Source organism: Pimephales promelas, chromosome 11, assembly GCF_988280905.1.
Source record: "Pimephales promelas chromosome 11, fPimPro1.hap1.1, whole genome shotgun sequence".
NCBI lineage: Eukaryota > Metazoa > Chordata > Actinopteri > Cypriniformes > Leuciscidae > Pimephales > Pimephales promelas.
Window position 1 is genome coordinate 29,920,922 of NC_142779.1, and position 19,801 is coordinate 29,940,722.

Genomic DNA, 19,801 nt, shown 5'->3' on the forward strand with positions numbered 1-19,801 from the left:
CCTACATTTTAGACATTTTGAATTTAGTGTAATAGTTTTTTTTTTTTTTTAATTAGAATTAGAATTCCTTGGCTATATTGTCCAGTCTTAACATATATGACTTTCTGTTCGATGTTCCCCATACTGAACATTACATAGTTTTTTGGTTTGCCTTCTTGCTAGAACTCAAAAGTGTAAAACTGAACCCCGTATCATTGGGGTGACAGCAGCTTGCAGAGGTTTCGTAATGGGACACCAGTGCCACCATGTGGTATTCAGTCTTAAAGATTTGTACTTGGTGGTCAGCCTGCCATGCCACAACTGGTCAGCATCAAGACATGCAACAACATTAGAATTCACCGCAGATAATCTATCATGCAGGAATGGCATTTCCAAGCTGTGTGTGATGTAGTCAATGATTTCTGTTGCATAAAATTGATGCGTCTTGTGTCTGGGAAAGTATTTGCTGGGATTATGAGTTGCTATAGAAATCTGAGTTCAAAGCAAATAATTCCACTGATTAAATTTTCATATTTTAATTAAAGACACATTTGAAATCAAAACAAGTTAAATTTCCTACATTTTAATTATTACAATCAAATTCGTATTGAAGTAAACTGATTACTGAAGTAATTCAATCAGAAAAAAAAAAATGAAACCGTGTCACTGCTTTGTTTAAATTATTAAAATTATGATCTCATTATTTAAATATTATGGGAGGAGACAATTTCTGAAAAGAAGCACCAGGATACAGTGGCATCAAAAAAAAAAAAAAAAAAATTTGGACAGTTAAGGCACGCTTAAATTTTTTTTTAACATTCTATAGCACAATCAAACAAGATACCAAAAAGACCCCCCCCCCCCCCACACACACACACACACACAACAATAGATATTCTGTTCAAAATCAACATAAAAGGTACCTTGTGGATGTGAAATGGTGGATCACGTTCATAGCTTGGTGAACTACAATATACAAGTGTGAACTTGGAGGACTTAATGCAGTACATTCTCTAAACACCACTGGCAGGATTGTAAAAAAGTAACAGAAAACTCAAGAGACAATATGCATTTGTTTGCTATTTTTCTTTGGTTGTTATAGTGTTATTTAATGCAACAAAGAGTGGTTCAAGTGTCCAAATACTTTGTGGCCACTGTAAACTCAATGCATTTATTTCAAAAGAACAAAAAGTGGTTCTGATTGGACATTTGCCAAGCAATACAAATCGCCAAGTCATGCATTGTGAATAAGGAAGTATAGCAGTGCATTCTTGGCAGCAAAAAACCTCAAGCTAGGTGTTCCTTATACATGAAATGATTTGTGAAGTACAACTGGCCCAAGAACCGAAGAAAAGTGCTGATGCGTTTCGGATGGGGCGGTAGCTTTTCTAATCGCATTCATATTTTACAATAAGTGTGTGGTGTGCGTGTGTGTTTGTGTGTTTGTGTACAATGTAAAGCCAGAAATGACACTGGTAATGATTTCCAACTCGTTTATTAACACAATACCAGGAGAAAAAGGCAAGGATGTGAGATGAGGTTGAGAAGAGCGCTGATGGGCTCATGGCAGTCGCTGGGGGCTAAGTGGAGGTCCTGCACTCTTAGGCCATCCATACACTCGAGAAAGCAAAAAAAAAAAAGCCTCTGGATTTCAGTTGCTAACTAAGAGAACAGCTTTTAAACAGATATTTAATAAACTAACATCAAAGCTTTTCCCCCAAGCAAAAGGGAGCCAAAATCATTAGGAGCCCACTCAGCTTAGGCAACCCAGATGACAAACTGTTTCGCACATTTTCTCGTGGCACTAAATATAACTCGCCCAACCCTCCTTCACACAAACGTCCTAGTCTCTTTTCTTTTCATACTAAATGCTTGCTCATTTTATGTCACGATGATGCATTTTGGGAGGAAAATACTACTTTTCTATTGTACTATTATTATTTGTGAACTGTAGTTCAATTACTGTTTGCAAGGCAGCATAATGTCGAAGATGCACAATATATCTGTTGTTATGACAGATTTTTATTTTATTGATCAATATTGGGTATGTATTGTAGGGCTGAATTCAGGTTGATTGGGACATGTTTTCCCCAGTCATCTCAATGGCAAAAAGCCACTGAAGAGAGAGCCATTAAAAAAGTCAACCTGAATGCACCCCTAAATGTTCATTTTCATATATTTTTTTTATGTAAATGTTGCCATCTTCTAACGCTTACTTACAGTAAATTTAATAACACTAACAATTCAGTCTTTCATATTTTCAATTACAATATGATGCCTAAATTCACTTTTCTGTTTCGGTTACCAATAGTTTATTGGTATGCATCCCTGAGGGTTTGTTCTAAGCCTCAAAACCTAAGAATCAAACTTTTACAATTTGTTCAGCCCAAACCGCTTATCGTACAGATGTTTTGTAGATTATTTTTAGCCAATTTCTGACAGTCTTATTTGCATACTGAATTTCACTTGGTTTCCTTGCTGTATTTAAAGAGTGTGTACATTTTGTGTCATTGGACAAACAGATACCCCCATCCCCTTAACTCATACCATTGGTTGTGCCTAAGTTGCTGTATCAGGCTGGTCAGGATGCTCAAACAGCAACGCAAAGTCAAACATTACTTCCGGATTTAATTCATAATACCCTTATTCAAATGATTACCCTTATGGTCATGAAGTAAGTTTCAAAACCAAATGTATTATCTACATCTACTTTTTAGGGCAAAGAAACTATAAATTATTTATTATACATGTCTGCATATTATGCTGACAGAAAAAAAAATAACATCAGAAAAATGGCATCACCTTTACTGATTTATACCCATATAATCAACTATGTAAATTTCTGTGTACAGCTGAAAGAAATCAAGATGTGTGCTGAGTGTCATGATGGCGGCATTTTGTTTACATCAAAGCAAAACCTAAACTCAAACTTAATTTGCTGCCTTGCAAACACTGATATTTCTTAGTGGAAATGTAAACCTAGTCGTCTTTGTACTGTTGGGGCAAATAAGAGGAAAGAGCTGGGCCTTTACTTCTTCCTAGTGGGAGTGGGAGACTTCATGCCACGGGGCGGAGTGGGGGATTTGGTGTTTTGGGGAGAAGCTGGAGACTTGGCCGCAGCAGGGGCAGTGGCAGGGGCAGGGGTGGCAGCCTTGGTGGTGGGAAGTATAATCGGACCTGTGGGAGGCATGATCCTCTTAGGCGTGGGTGTGGGTTTGATTTCTGGAATCTTGTCGCCGTGTTTGTACACGCTGACAACGATGTCCACCGACTCGCCACCGTACTTGTTTTGGACCGTCATGGTGTACTTGCCGGAGTCCTCCAGGGACACGCCTTTGATGGTGAGGCTTGCGAACTTGCCCGAGTCCATGGAAATGACGTACTGATCACTGGGCTCTACTTCTTGATCGTTCTTCGACCAGCTGACCAGAGGTTTGGGGTCACCGCATACTGTGCAGGTCAGACTCAGAGTCTGAAAAAAATGAAAACCAAACGAAAGATTTGATAAATGCATCTTTAATCCGAAACATTCTCAGAGGAAGTATGCTGTCATTATCACACTAACGGCATAAATATCATGACTGCATTAAGCAGATGCACATAATTCCGAATGATAGTACGATATTCTGATGGTGAGATGCTAACTAAAAAATTATATGTATCCCTTTACATGAATATAGGGAGATTATCATTAATAAAGTGGCCATATAATCTTGCTGAAACCTTTTGTTTTTAATTGGTATTCATTCAATGAAACAAGTAAGGTGATAAATACATTTCTGAAGAAAGTTTCTAGCCTCTACAAGGATGGTAGTGATAAGCCTTTGTATCCATATAGGTAACCCCCCCCCCCCCCCCCCCTTTTTAGTGCACATAAATCTAACTGTGTTTTCAGATTTGTGTTGCATTTTTTCCAGTTAACATATTTCACAGTAATGGGGATCATCAAAACGACTCAATAAAAGCTAAAATATACAGTACGGCCAAAGGCCTGTGGGGAGCTCTCACTGGAAAACCAGTGTACATGACCTCAGCAGGTCATCATGTGAAAGGTCTCCTTTCCCACATGAGTTCACCTCATCTTTACTTTAATGGATCTGAGAACCACTGACCTGCTATGTCTATTTGATCTGAAAGAAAAAAGGATTCCGGGCATTTCAGCATCAACTATTCAGGCGAATCATAATCCCACCAATATTCTTTCACAGTCAGAATACACCATATTCCCCAAGCTGGATTCATGCTGCTAGCAAGCAATGGATTATGAGGCAGAAGACAATGGACATGGATCTTAGGGAGCAGAGGAGTATGACGCCCTCCAACGCACACTCCCAGGGTTGAAGAGAAGAGCCGCAGAACGGCACTCACCGGCACGACTGTCTGCGGCAACATACTGTAGATCATTAATGCGTTAGCTACAGTTTACAAGTGTAGGTCTATTGACAACACTTAAGGCATAATGTAGATTATCACAGAAAGTAATGTTGACTTATTGCTCAGTTTATCATAACAAACAAAACAACGTGTGTACAGTAAAATTCTTACACTTTGGAGACAGTTACAGTAAGGTACTTATGATGGACATCGTAGTAATCCTATAAGAATGAATCTAGGTGGACCAGATTCATACTGCTTTAGATATGTAATTAATATAATGAGTGTACGATTGTGATTAACAACTTGTTTTACATTTGTACACATGTACACGGAACAAAATTATAAACGCAATACTTATGTTTTTGCCCATATTTTCATGAACTAAAGTCAAAGATCTAAGATCTTTTTCTATGTACAAAAACGCCTATTTATCTCAAATATTGTTCACAAATCTGTCTAAATCTGCGTTAGGGTGGCAACAATAAAAGACCAGCCTAAAATGTGCAGTTTTACTGTAACTGTATTTGGGGGAGGGGGGGGGGGGGTTCTGACAGTTTGAGCAGAAATTCTTAGGTCATGCAAATCGATTGTTGCAGTAGCTGTCTAATTATTAATTAGACATTAATAATTAATGTCTATTTTTTTTTAGACATTATTTATATCTAAATAATTATTTTGAGGTGAGACAACCTTTCTAGGCCTAATTTAATAAATGATGATCTGAACAATGACAGTTTTCTTTTAAAGCTGCTGTACAGCTAAATGAACTGTTTGCATCATTGAATCATTTACCTGAATCATTTTTACTTTGTCGATTGCTTCTGTCTGCCTTGCTGCTGGTTTGTGTCTGTAATCTCAGTATAGCTTTCTGTTTTGAATTACTATTTATAATCACTACTTGTTGTTTTTATTTGGTAAATTTAACTTATTCATCAACATATATTAGATATTATCTAATGTTTAATGTGATATTATCACATTAATCTGACATCACTAGTTTTTAAATAAATCGTTATCGCTAGCAAAACACGCTAGTATCTCGCTAGCCTGTCAACCTGACATCCGTGCCAGTCTTTTTTTTTTCTCGTCTTTAAAGAGTCTATCTAGGCCCAGAGTCTATACTACTGTGGTGAGTGGGATCAGTCAACAAACACAGTGAGTAACGTCAGAGAAGATTTCAGAACTAGAGACATACATGCAAACTTTAATCGAGGACAGTAAGGGCCAATCCCAATTCTACCCCTTACCCCTTCACTTTCCGCTTCCCCTCCGTTTTGCGCGTCCACGTGAAGGGGTAGGGCTGTCCCAATTCTCTTTTGGTTGGAGGGGGAGGGCTAGGGTGAAGGGCCAGATAGCCCTTCAAACGAAGATTTTTCGGGAGCACACTTCAAACGAAGGGGTATGAGAAGTGTCACTGCTAACCCAGGCTGGCTGCCCAAGCGACAAAGGAGACCCATAAATTTAAGTATTTGTGGCTTTAATAAGTATTATAACGACAAATAATGATTTGCTTTATGTTACATTCAATATTGTGTTCATATTTACGGTCAGTTTCTTCACAGAACCGTTTGTAAAAAAATCGCTAAAATTACTGTAGTTTGCTAACGATAGTCCCGCAACATATTTTCGTCATCTCCGTTGTTTCCTGCGAACTTCACAAGATGCAAGAAAATAGCTGTAACCCACGTGACTGAGATAACTGCAGCTGTCGACGGGATCTTGGAAGTTGTGATAAACATCGGCGCATATCCTGTGACGTAGGCGCTAGCGACGACTTATAATGACGTTTAACGGAGGCGTAGTGGTGTCCCATTTCTTAGGGGAATATTTTCACCCCTACGCATTGCCACTCTGTTTCAAGGGTCAAGGGGAAGGCGAAGGGGTAGGGCTAGGGGAAAGGGAAGGGGTAAGGGGTAGAATTGGGATTGGCCCTAAGAGTGCAAGGGCTTTAGATACTGCTTTGGATGCGACTAACTTGGTGAACACTGTACATTGTTCAGTTCCAGCTGAAGAGCCTGTGCAGCAGGGCAGTTGGGTGACCGTGAGACGCTGTAGTCGTGAGACAAAACACAGCTCTTCCGTTTCCATTATCAAAAGCAAATTAAAAAGTGCTGGATAATGCTAATCGTAAAGATTTTTATTCACGTTGGCAACCATGATGTTCGACTTCGCCAGTCAGAGGTCACTAAAATGAATTTTAAAGAAGTCTCTGAACTCGCAAGTACGATGTCAGGAACTGTAATTTGCTCTGGCCCCCTTCCTTTTCATCAGAGTGATAAGACACTTAGTAGACTGTCCTCACTCAATGGCTGGCTGTCTAATGCTACGTTCACACCGGACGCGAATAGGGCATCAGGCGCGAATGATTTCAATGTTAAGTCAATGCAAAGACGCTTTACGTACGTGAAAAATTCCTGCGGCGCGAATGAGGCGTGGAGCGCGGCGCGGAAGACGTGAATACGCCTCATTCGCGTTATGCGCGAATGATTCAGTTAGTGCCATTTGTGCATTCACGCGTTTGACGCAAATTCGCGTCTGCCGCCCGAGTTGAAAAATCTGAACTTTGGCGTGAATTCGCGCCGCGTTAACCAATCAGGAGCCTAGCTGCTTGCTCACGTGGTGAAGTGTCTGGATGCTTCAATAAATTATTTTGTAATATGACTAAATGCATGGTGGGATTATGCACAACAAAGCAAATGTTTTATCACTTAAAACATTATTTCTATATACGAGACATGTTCATTTTGTATTGAATGTTATTCATTCCATATCTAGATTATATGAAATAGTATTATGTTGTAAAGACAATCAACATGTGCATAAATTCGTGTCTGGATGTGAGAGAGAGAAAAAAATCACAGGACAGATTAATAACTTTTGAAGGCTGGCTCTATTTATCATCAAAACAAAAATAAATGACAGCTAGATTAGATGGATGAGGGCGAGGGTGATCCTCGCTCCGATGCGGGACAACATGTCATCAAACTGGGCGCGGGACGGGCGCAAGTACCGCTGACAGCGGCCGTCATCCAGCGCAGCTCCTGGAGCGAACAAATGGTGAAACTCGCCAAACGGTTCGGCTCCGAAGGGTCGGGTGGATACAAATATACGGCGACAATGATCCCCACGCCGCTGTTCTGCTCTCCAGAGTAAATACAGAGCGGTAACTCTCTTGATGAATGCTCGGTCGACATAAAAACAATGGCCGCCAACGGATTTCGATTCTGACGCGCGTCACGCGCGTAAATTTCGCTTCAAACTTTTGTTTTTACGCGCGCCAGTTTCACTCTTTACACGCGAATTAACACAAAGTGGTCAAGCGTCAAACTAGACGCGTCAGGCACGAATTTGATGCGCGATTCGCGTCCGGTGTGAACGTAGCATAAGTGGTGTCAGCAAAATAATATAGAATTCATAGACAATTGGAAACGTTTTTGGGGGCAGACCTGACTAGTTGAAAAGAGATGGTATTTATCGCTCCTGGGATGGTGCTGCTCTTCTCTCTAGTAATATGGCTCATACAGTAGTATTAAAGCTCAAACATGAATTGAGGCTCAGGTCAGGAAGCAGACAGACTGGCTAAACCGACCGTGTTCTAGCTGTCTCACGTCACTGAAATCAGATAAATCCCATCACATAGAGACTCTTTCACCTAGATAAGACAATATAGAGACTGTCTCTTTTCCCCAAATTCCCTGAATTATGAAATACAAAAAACTCCCAAACCCATTTAAGGGTAAACATTTAAATAATGTTCAACCAATAAAAAACAGATATAATACAGATGAATAAATGGTAAAGTTCAGGTTGCTGAATATTCGATCCCTCACTTCAAAAGCACTTATTGTTAATGATAAGATATATTATTATAGATTTTAACCTAGATGTGCTGTGTTTGACCTAGCTAAAACCAGATGATTACATTACTCTAAATAAGTCCACCCCCCAGGATTACTGTTATAAAACATGAGCCTCGTCTGAAAGACAAAGGGGAGGTGTTGCTGTAATTTATAGTAATACCTTCAGAATTACTGATAAGTCTTGTTTTAAATATAATTATTTTGAAGTGTTGGTGCTTAATGTAACACTATCTAGTGTAAATCATAAATCATGTTTGATAATTGTGCTGGCTACTGTATACAGGCCACCAGGGCACAATACAGACTTTATCAAAGAATTGGCTGATTTTCTATCAGAGTTAGTACTGGCTGCAGATAAAATCCTATTGTTGGTGATTTTAATATACATGTCGATAACGAAAATAATGCATCGGGATTGGCATTTAAAGACACTGGGTCTCATTCATGAAACACGAGCAGAACGAATTTGTGTGTAAATCGTGTGTAAAGTGGTTCTGGCGTAAATTTTTGGATTCATTAAAATGTTCCATTTTCCAAATGTTAGTTGGTATGCAAGAAATCTCCACGCGTAAATGGCGTGCTTTACATCCGAACGTTTTGCTCATTAATAAAGCTGCATTTAATTCACCTTAATCGGGAAAATATTTAAACAGCATTTTGAAAAAAAATATATTATATAGTAATTACATACATTTTTTCTTTTTACTTTTATTATGAGAGCCAGTAATAGCAGATCTGGTGATCGAAGCGGTCGTTCTCCAGTTTGAATACGATTTTTCTGAAGTGAATTAATTCGTTTTTTTTTTTTTTTTACTGTCAAGCTTAATGTTGAACCATTTTCTTCTCACTTCTGGGACTGTTCGATTGACAGATGAAACTCCATTAACTGCATCTGTAATATGCTGCCAAGCTTCCTTTTTTTAGGACCTGATAGGCCAATATGTAGGCTACGCTTAAAAAAATAAAATTGGTGTTTTGAATTAACTTCTGATAATAAAACTTAAATTTCTGCATTCAAGAAATCTTTCTTTTTCATTCGCATTCATATTATATGCCTATATTTAGATGTCAGTTGGATATAATTGTCATGGTTGGTTAACCATGATCCATTCGTGTGTGTGTGTGTGTGTGTGTGTGTGTGTGTGTGTGTGTGTGTGTGTGTGTGTGTGTGTCTGCACTGATTGTCATCACCTGGACTGATTACCTGATTATTACCTCATGATCATTGTTACATCTGTTAGTCGTTAGTTCTGTCTATTTAAGCATTTCCTGTTGGGTTAACTGTCGGATCATTGTCATTGTCACCCGGTTCTTTGGCATGTCTTGATTTCTTGTCATTCTGGATATTTCTGATCATCCTGATCATTACGTGACAATAATGGGCGGGATTTATGGTAATTGAGAATGAACGTGCACGCGCATCCCATTTACGACTGGTTGGAATTAATTAACACACACACACACACACACACACACACACACACACACACACACACACACACACACACACACAAACACACATTTCACTATCACATCTGACGTTTACAAAGTATTTGTGAATCAGGAGAAGAGTTTTCGGGAAGGTCTCTTTACGCGCAAATCACTCTCATATTTACTCGTATATTTACGAATGTTTCATGAATGAGACCCATTATGAACTCTATTGGAGTTAGACGACACGTGTCAGGACCTACTCATTGTCGTAATCATACTCTAAATCTAATCTTATCTCATGGAATCAATATTGGTGCCATTGAAATTCTATGACATCTCAGATCATTATCTAGTCTTGTGTATACTCCATCTAGACAAGGTTGCAAAGCAGACTCGTGTTACAAATATGTTAGACCTATCACTTCTGCCACTAAAGACTGCTTTATTAATAACATTCCTGATCAATTTCATCTCCTCAGCATCCCAGATATCTTAGAAGAACTCGATATTGTGACAGAAACTTTTGACTCTCTCTTTTCCAGCGCTTTAGACACAGCTTATTAAAGAAAGATTAGATTAAAGATTAAAGAAAATAGTCCAACGCCATTGTACAACGAGCACACTCAGGCCAGAAAAATGGACCTGCAAGAAAACAAAACTAGAGTTTTTATTTCCGCATGGAAAGAGAGCACGATTGCGTACAGAGAGGCCTTAACATCTGCTAGATCTGCTTATTTTTAACCCCATTAGAAGAAGAAAAAAAAAACCTAAGTATTTATTTGAAACAGTGGCTAAGTTAACGAAAAATAAAGCTTCAACCCCAGATGTTTCCAAAGCAGCAAAGCAGTAATGACTTTATGAACTTATTTACTTACAACATTGATAAAATCAGGGAGAAAATAATAAATATTCAACCGTCTACTACAGTATCACATGTAGTCTCCTTGAGGAAATAGGAGATATATCTCTCCTATAGGAGAGAAAGAATTTTCTAAACTCGTTAAATCCTCTAAATCAACATGTATATTAGACCCTATACCGACTAAGCAATTGAAAGAGATGCTTCCAGAGGTCATAGATCATCTTCTTAATAAAAGGATACTTACCAAAAACCTTTAAGCTGACTATGAATAAACTGCTTGTTAAAAAAAATGCAACTTGATCCTACAGAATTAGTCAATTACAGGCCGATCTCAAGTCTGACTTTTCTGTCAAAGATACTAGAAAAGGCAGTATCCTCACATCTATGTTCCTTTTTAGAAAGAAATGGTATCTGCGAGGATTTTCATTCAGGATTTAGACCGTACCATAGTACTGAGGCAGCTCACATCTTACTCTTATTAGACGATCGTGGTTGTATATCTCTATTAGTGTTACTCGATCTTAGTGCTGCATGCATTTGATGCTATTGACCACAACATTCTTTTAAATAGACTCGAAAGTTATGTTGGCATTTGTGGAATTGCATTAGCATGGTTTAAGTCATACTTATCTGACCAAGTTCAGTATGGCAAACCACAAGTCTCAGTTTTAGGGCCTTTGGTGTTCACTCTGTACATGCTACTCTAAAGGCGGGCATACACTGTGCGATGTCTGTGCGATTTCAGCAAGGTACCTACTAGGGTTGGGTATCGTTTGAATTTGAACGATTCTGATTCCGATTCCTTGTTTCGATTCCGGTTCCTAACGATTCTCGATTCCGATTCTTTTAAGGGGCAGGGTCAAAAAAGTTTAGCTAACCTTGCTAACCAATGGCCTTTCTGAAGGAAATAATCCTTTCTGAAGAAAATACTCCTTCTGTCACAAATACTCCTTTTGTCACAAATTTTGCATTTTGCCGAGATTTCGTTATTTTTAGAAAAGTGAAGCCACACTTTGGATCGCCGACGTAAGCTACTCATGTTCGACCAGCGCGGTTATGCCAACACTTCCGGTAGACGCTTCTTCGTTGGTTTTGTTCAGCGGTTTCTTCTTCCGCTCGGCGGACTGTGAATATGGAAACTAGGAATCGAAATTTTAATTTTGAACGATTCCGGGAAAAATGAAAAGTCAGTCCCGGTTCCAATCGATACTCGATTCTCGATACCCAACCCTAGTACCTACTCACACTGAACGAGTAAATCGCATGCGATGCAAAGCCAAAGTTCAGGATTTATGTGCTCACACTGTACGGTCCGATCGTCGAGCTGCGACTTCACTGCTCACACTATACGTGTAATATCTGCGATAACCCCCTGGATTGCGCCTATTTACGTGTATGTATCCAGAGATATTGTCAAAACAAGCATCTGCTATTAGTATCAAGATGATTTAGTATTTTCAATTTATGCATTTAATTATTATTATTATTATATTATCATTATTAGGGGAGGCCTATAGGCTAATTTTACTATTAAATTGATCCGCTATTATAATTAATTTGCCACGCAATATTTTCACAGCACATAACCAACGTGCTGTGAGGATAATAAAATATTAATCTTACTCCTCATTAAAAATTGTCTAAAACATTTAGGTCGATTACAATGAATTATATATAAAATAACTATTAACAGTCTATAATATGTCCGAACATTGCCATTATTAATCATCAATGAAAATTAAAAACAGGTTTTTTTTCAAAAACGTTGTTTGACAAAATAATAAAAGAGGTGTTACATATCAGGTGGCTTGAAGACGGTGGGTAATATTATCCATTTTGCAACACGAACTGGAGGTAAGCAACAGTAATTTGTAGCTCGTTTTTATTTTAATTTTATTTTTGCTGCAGATGAAATGGTTAAACTTCTGTTTTCGCGCAGGTGCAGTGAGGGAAAAAACACTGAGTTTAGGGCAATCGGTTCGTAGCTTTGCTTCAACTGTGCGATATAGTCACGAGGAGCGACCAAAATTTCTGACATGCCAGAAATTTATCCGACCATCCGATTGTCGATCGTGAGAGGTTAATCGCCTCTCGTTTCTCCCTGTACACTGCACGAACACTGCACGACAAACGACGCACGACAAAGCTGAAAATCGGTCTGACACGAAAATGAGTCGCACGAGTCAGAATTCGGCTCAAAATCGGACGAAAATCGCACAGTGTATGCCCGCCTTTAGGAGATATGATTAGGAAGCATTGCTTTAGTTTTCACTGTTATGCTGATGATACATATTTCTTCACGCCGTGATGAAACTTATGATTTTAAAAAAAATAACAGAATGCATAGATGATATAAAAAAAATGAATGACTAGAAATTTCGTAGTACTTAATTCTTAATTGTGAAAAAAAAAAAACAGAGATTAGTTAACGCATTCATGACATCAGGGCTAGATTATTGTAATGCTATTATGCAGTCCCTCCAGAAAAACGTGATTATGCGATCGCTGAATTCAATGCAAAATCAGCCAAGGTCCGCATATTTATGCGGGGGCCGCATTTTTTCAAATACGCCGCACTTTCGCCGCATAAATTGCCGATTTCCGTGCAAAATATGCGGGGTTTGCATAATTTCATAATCCTCGCATTTTCGTTGCAAAAAAAGTCACATGTATCTTAGCATAAAGTTGAAAAATGTTGCGTTTGCTTCACACAAGAGCAGCCATTTCACCCTGTTTCCATGGGAACGTTATGAAGTGACGCAATTACGCGACGCCAGACAGACTCGCGGGGGCGATTGACATCTCACAAATCGAACTCGTATAACTGTCTGTCACACGTTCTACCGTCACATCGTTACTTAATAAACAACATAATATAAAAGAAGTAGCATCAAACAGAAATTACCCGCACACGTGGGGTGTTCGAGGCGCACATATAACACTGCAGAGAGCTCTTAAAGGGGCCACACCTTATTTACACTCGTTACAGTCTGAAATAAAACAAGATGAGAAATTAAATATTTCCAGCACTTTCTATGATGTAGTATGCTTGCTTATCAAAGGAAGTAATAAGAAATGACTCTTACATTAGCCTAGTGAGAACAGGATGTTGGGGGAATCACTTTTTTTCTCTTTTTCATCAAACCGCAATTTTTGCAAGTTCCCTCAATTTTTGCAAATTCCTGCAATTTCATCGCATAAAATTGCATAAATATCCTGCATATTCCATCGCATTTTTAAAGAAAACGGGCCACGTAATCAATCAATTTTTGCCAGCAACAATCACAAAAAAAAACTCAGCGTTTTTCTGGAAGGACTGAATACTATTATGGTAAATGTTATATATAAATCGCAAATTTTTTCACAAATTTTTGGAAATTACCACCACAAAATCAGTCATTTTGATCGCAAAAATCACAAAAAAAAATCGTGAAATCCTGGTGGGACTGATTATGGGTGGTTGAATCCACTGGTGGTGTTTCATACACTGAAGTGGCTCTATCACTCTCTCTCCTCTCCACCTGTTGCTGGAGTGTGGTGAGCACACTGGCACCGTTATACTGTGGCTGCCGTCACATCATCCATGTGGATGCTGCACACTAGTGGTGGTTGAGGAGAGACCCTGACATCATTGTAGAGTGCTTTGGGTATACAGTAGTACATATGAAAGGGCTATATAAATTATTACTTGTTATACTTGTTACATCATAAGAAGGATGGCGTCTATGCTAATATATATCTCTTGGTAACACTTTATTTGAAGGGGTGTGCATAAGACTGACATGACACTGAATACTTCATGAACATGAAGGAGTCTTTATGAATGTTTATGACTTTTGTCATTAAGTGTCATTCGGTAAATTATGACACTTTTAATGCAAAGTTGACATTGTTTAAAATGTCTTTGTTATGACAACTTGAAATTAACAAAGACAAAAAATGTCTTGATTGACAACTTGACATTAACCGAGAAATCATAACCTGTCACATATATGTCATAACAGGTCTAATTATTTAGCTTTGCGTTAACATTACCCTGTCATATGTGGTAAGTTTTGACTTTGGCCGTCATGACACCATTATAACTCATGAATATTTTACTTGTCCTCAAGTAAAGTGGAACACATTGTACTAGTTATAAAGATGTCATTAAGGGTTATTACACTGTCAAATGCTTTAACAACAGTGTCATTAATATTTCCCCTTACCTCAAGTAAAGTAGAAAATGTTGGACTAGTTATTAAGATGTCAGGTTGACAGGTTATGATTTCTTGGTTAATGTCAAGTTGTCATAACAAAGACATTTCAAACAATGTCAACTTTGCATTAAAAGTGTCATAATTTACCGAATGACACTTAATGACAAAAGTCATAAACATTCATAAAGACTCCTTTATGTTCATGACAGGTGTTATATCATGATTATGACAGTGTCATATCAGTCTTATGCACACCCCTTCTCTCTGTTTATCCCGAGGTTTACTGCAGTCCGTCGGATCCAGGCATATCCAGATCTGATGCAGGACCAGTGCCTGGACATGATAATACAATACAGTCCTGAAGTGTTAACTTGTCTCTTACCTTTCCCTTTACCTCTTTACAAACGAAACGTTGTTGGGAAAAATCCGGTTCACATGGCTATGCGGAAGTGATAAATAATTCTTAATTATAAATTGTTAAGGCCAGACAAGTAGTTTGCTGAGGGTTGCTTTGTAAAGAAGGACTACACACCTGCACACAAGTATATTCAAACACGCATACCTATAGACTAGTGATGTGCATGTGCACACTTTTTGCATTGCATCCATTTTTCATATTGTTATGGATGACACATAACAAGCTTGAACAAACCTTCTTTTCCATGATAGTCACAACATCAGGAAGACCACCAACCACTTTGCCACGATCTGATAAGAAAACATTGCAAAGTTCATTTTAGGAATATAATTACATATCAAAGCAGGACGCCCGAGAGTGTTGGGAGAGATTGAGTATACTCACTCTTTTCAGCATATGCTTCTGCTCTGAAGGGCAAAAGAAGAATAGCATTGTTGTGAGTTCATTAGCAGACCATAATATTTTATCCAAACACTAACGTGCAGCTCACATGCTTTGCATCTCTAAACATTTAGGACGTGGAAAGCCATGTGGTGGCCTGATGCACTGGTTATCTTACTTGAGTCTCTGGAATTCTGCGTAGGCGTTGTCGTAGACTAAAGGGAGGAAAACAGGAAAAAAGAATCAAAGTTAAGAGCATATAAAACATGAATCAAAATTTTTTGCACCGTGTCTCTACTTGCCGCGTCTTGTCCCGGAGGCACGGCATAAAAAGAAAATCAGCTCTCATTATTTTAATAGCATTGTTTTCCTGCTTCGCTGGAAATAGCTCGTCTTCCCCTACTCATTACTGTCACCCATTCAGCAAATTGCATGACCTGTCAGACACCATCCCTTGATTATGTTTGTCATCACACAGTCTATTGACTAACTGAAACCACTGCCAGTATCTGCACCTTTGATACTATGATGGCATTTTTACATCCCTGGATTTCCCTGAATACATTTCCTGTGTTTGTAGCTTTAATACTGGCCTTTACTTCCAATTAAACACATCTCACGCCAGAACGCGTGTTTTCATTTGACACAAATGTGGTGTAGGATTTTGGAGTGAAAAAGCCTTTGAAAATAGACAAAATCCCTTTGAAAACATGATTCTTGATGTGCGTTTTTTTCATTGGAGGTGATTTAACAATTATTTGAGGTGTTCTTAAAATATTTCACTTAATAATTAAGTTCAAATATAATAGGGTTCTTTTCCACAAAACTCTCCTTTAAAGGTATCATACGTTTGAATTAATTTTTTTCCCCTGAGGTCCACTTATAATACTTAGTCAAGGTTGTTTTGTGCCAAAACAGGCATAATTTAGTTTTCCATGACTATTTACGACCCGCTCTGAAGCTATTAGGATTAAACGAGGAGGAAGACTTATGTCCGGAAGGTTTTTAGGTCAACTATTATGAAATGCCTTTAAAAAGTATCAGAAAGCAGTATTAAAGAATGAAACATCCAAACAACTCACGTTGTCCAGAGAGGTCCAGGGTACGAGTGTGCGTCTTCTCAGCATCCGCAATCTCAAAAATATACATTCCTTTATCCTTATCAGTAGGTTCGACTATCTCCAAAGTTGCCATTGCTGGTTTGCCACCAATTCGCATTCTTTCTGATGCAGTGATTTTAGATTCCCTTGAAGCAGAAAGAGCAAATGAATGCACAGAGACCTTATAAATATCTGCTAATCAATGAGAGAATTGCAAAACCAATACCACCCTGTGCAAGCGCAGCGCATGCACATAAATGCTTTTCAAATGTTTCAACGAAGGCTTGTGTAATCTCTTTTTGAACTCAATTGTTTGCTAATTTTTCCATAGATTAAATGTAAGACATGCCTTTTTTTTAAAGTGGAGCATCAAATTAGCATGTCCCTAGAGTAAAATTAGACACGGCGGGTGTTTTTTTTTTTTTTGTGTGTCTGTGTGTGTTGCTTGCAACTGAATGTGAAATCACCCCAGCCTTAATACCTGCCTTGCCTAAGATTCAAAACGTGCAACACGGGGAGGAAAGACCCAGAATAGCCACTTCAAAATGCTAATATAAGGATTTGAGAACCCATGCGAGCAAGAAGAGGCTTTTCTCTCTACGTTAGTATTCCACATGCTTCTGAATCACCTCCAGGGCAGAGCATTAGGCAACTGCAATCAGAATGATTTGTTTTGTGTCGACAACAGAGCGTGGAACAAGACAGACTCTTTATTCCTGTAATTTCCTGTAGTTCAATAATATTTTTTTTGTACACCTCACACTAAAACAACACAAAATTATAGACCAAAATCTGAAGATCATGTTTACATGTACTGTTGTTGTCACGCCTAAGGACATGAAGAGGCATGAGCATCTTTTTTTTATTCTAGGAAATCTTTTCAAGTGAGAGTGGAAAATGTGCATACTTTTGTTTCCATTGGATTTTCATCTCCTCGGTGTAATATTTCATATGGCACTCAAGCATAATGCCTTCCGCAGTGCACTGAATCGACAACTCGGAGGCACTGGATCCTGTCCAGGTCAAAAAAGAAGGAAAGAGAGCTTAAAATTCACCAACAGGGGCTGGTTGGACAAAAAGCTGCATTAATGATATTCACCACGCGTTTGAGTGGAGCTTCTATTGTTATTTATACATAGTTTTGCAAGTGCACTCAACTAAAATGAACAACTGTTCTTCTTCACAGGTGTTGGTAAGTAATTTCATCATAAAGATTAAGAATAGAAACTAAACTCAGGGGTTAGAAATGAGTTAACTGCTGTAGTTTACATTGATTATGTATATATATATATATATATATATATATATATATATATATACGTGAAAATGTGCGGAAAATGTCAAGAACTTGGACATATTTCACCTCAAAATTAGTAAAAAGTATATATAAATATATATTTTGCTTTGTAACAATATGTCCATGTCAATTTAGCAAATTTTCCTTCCAAATTCGAATTACTATAATTAAAAAAATAATATCCATACATCTATCCATCCATTCTCCGAACCACTTTTGACAGTAGCTTATGGGGTTCGGGGAAAAAAAAATTATGGTAAAATTCATAAAAAAATTATTAAAAAAATTATTATAAAAATTATACAAATTATAAATTATAAAAATATCATAAAAATTATTTTATGTATTTCAGCAGTCAAAAGTTTCTGTAGCAATTTCCTGTACTGTCCTGTTCCCCTTGTACATACTACATACTTATTATAGTAATTGCAATAACTGGGTAATTTCTGGTATATAAATCATTCAAAGGCCCTCATTACATTGCAAATATACACACTGAATATAAACGTAACTGATCACTGAGATCATTTGGATCACATCAGCTAGAAATACCAAGGGTTCACTCTAAGCATGGCGAGTCCACTTTTAGCTATTATGCTGGAACCAGCTTCCAGAGAAGATCAGATGTGCTCCTTCATTTATTGATTTAAATCCAGACTCAAAACACTTCTGTTTAGCTGTGCATTTACTGGATGTGCATTGTGCCACTGTTCATCCGATTGTACTGTAATTTATATTTTATTCAAAACTGTTTTAATTATTCTTATTTATTTTGATTATTTTAATCGGTTCCTATGTTGTTTAATCATATATGATATGATATGAAATATGTTGTTTAATCGGTTCCTATGTTGTTTAATCCTATGTTGTTTTTATTGGAGCTTTCATGCATATTACACATTGGAACGTTGTTGCTGTTCACGGTCAGGGACTATTTTATTTCTAGCGGAAGGAAGGCCTTCCACTAGAAATGTGATTTACTTAGTGATTTACTTCATGAAAGTTTTTTTTTTTTACTTTAATATTTTTATTGTGTGGTAACCGTCTTATAAAGCAAAAAGGTACGAGAAGCGAGTGCTGTCGTGAATAAGCCTCTCGTATCTTATTCCTGTATCGTGAAGTGCTGTATCGTGAAACAGCCTCTCGTACCTTATTGCTTCCGTATGAGATGTGCTATATAAATAAAATTGCCTTGCCTCGCCTAGGTACTAACCCTGAACCAAACCTAACCTTTACCCATGTAGTTACCTTATTACCCAATACTTTCTTAGTACACTGTAAGTACTGTACTTACACATACTGTAAAAAGAAAGTGCAACCAAAATGTCTTAATATTTTAAAAACTAAACTATTAAGTGAATTAATAGCTTAATAGTGAATTAATAGCTTAATATTATTTGTATAATTGTAATACGGTATACTGTACTGTAATATATAGTTAAATTTGTATCTATGTACTGTATGTATGAATTTCTTTTGATGGCTTTACTAATATGGTTAATTATGTACATTTTTTCACCTATATATATTTTCATCTACCTAAATAGCAGATCAACAGGCTATACTTTTAAGCATAAGAGTATCAGAGTTACAGTCTAGGGTTACAGTCATATAATTCCTCACCAAGACCCTGAATGCAAGAGCAGCACTAAAAATGAACTATGGGGAAACATAAATTTCTAGCCCATTTAAATGTTAGACTCCATTGACAGAGAAGATGAGATGAGAGGGTTGAAAGGAAAAATCAGTTGGGGTTAACACAGGAAAAGACATACTGGCTTTTGAGAGCCAAATGACGAGCACAATGATACATGTCATACACACCAGAGATACGACTGAGCTCATTTATGATGTCATCAAAAGCTGTGGGTGACAAAAAAAGACATCTTTAATA

At 37.8% G+C, this 19,801-nt stretch overlaps 1 protein-coding gene across 1 annotated transcript in view; it reads right to left on the minus strand.

Annotated features, from left to right (window-relative positions):
• Positions 1-2,693: 2,693 nt before the first annotated feature.
• Positions 2,694-19,801, minus strand: part of myom2b (myomesin 2b) — a 66,221-nt gene continuing 49,113 nt past the window's right edge. Inside the window, exons 29-35 of the mRNA XM_039652273.2 lie at positions 19,732-19,770; positions 17,518-17,623; positions 16,593-16,756; positions 15,689-15,725; positions 15,514-15,536; positions 15,364-15,419; positions 2,694-3,451 (exon numbers count right to left, since the gene is read on the minus strand). Coding sequence (XP_039508207.2) covers positions 3,008-3,451; positions 15,364-15,419; positions 15,514-15,536; positions 15,689-15,725; positions 16,593-16,756; positions 17,518-17,623; positions 19,732-19,770 — 869 coding nt within the window. The 3' untranslated portion in view covers positions 2,694-3,007. The remainder of the gene's footprint in view (positions 3,452-15,363; positions 15,420-15,513; positions 15,537-15,688; positions 15,726-16,592; positions 16,757-17,517; positions 17,624-19,731; positions 19,771-19,801) is intronic.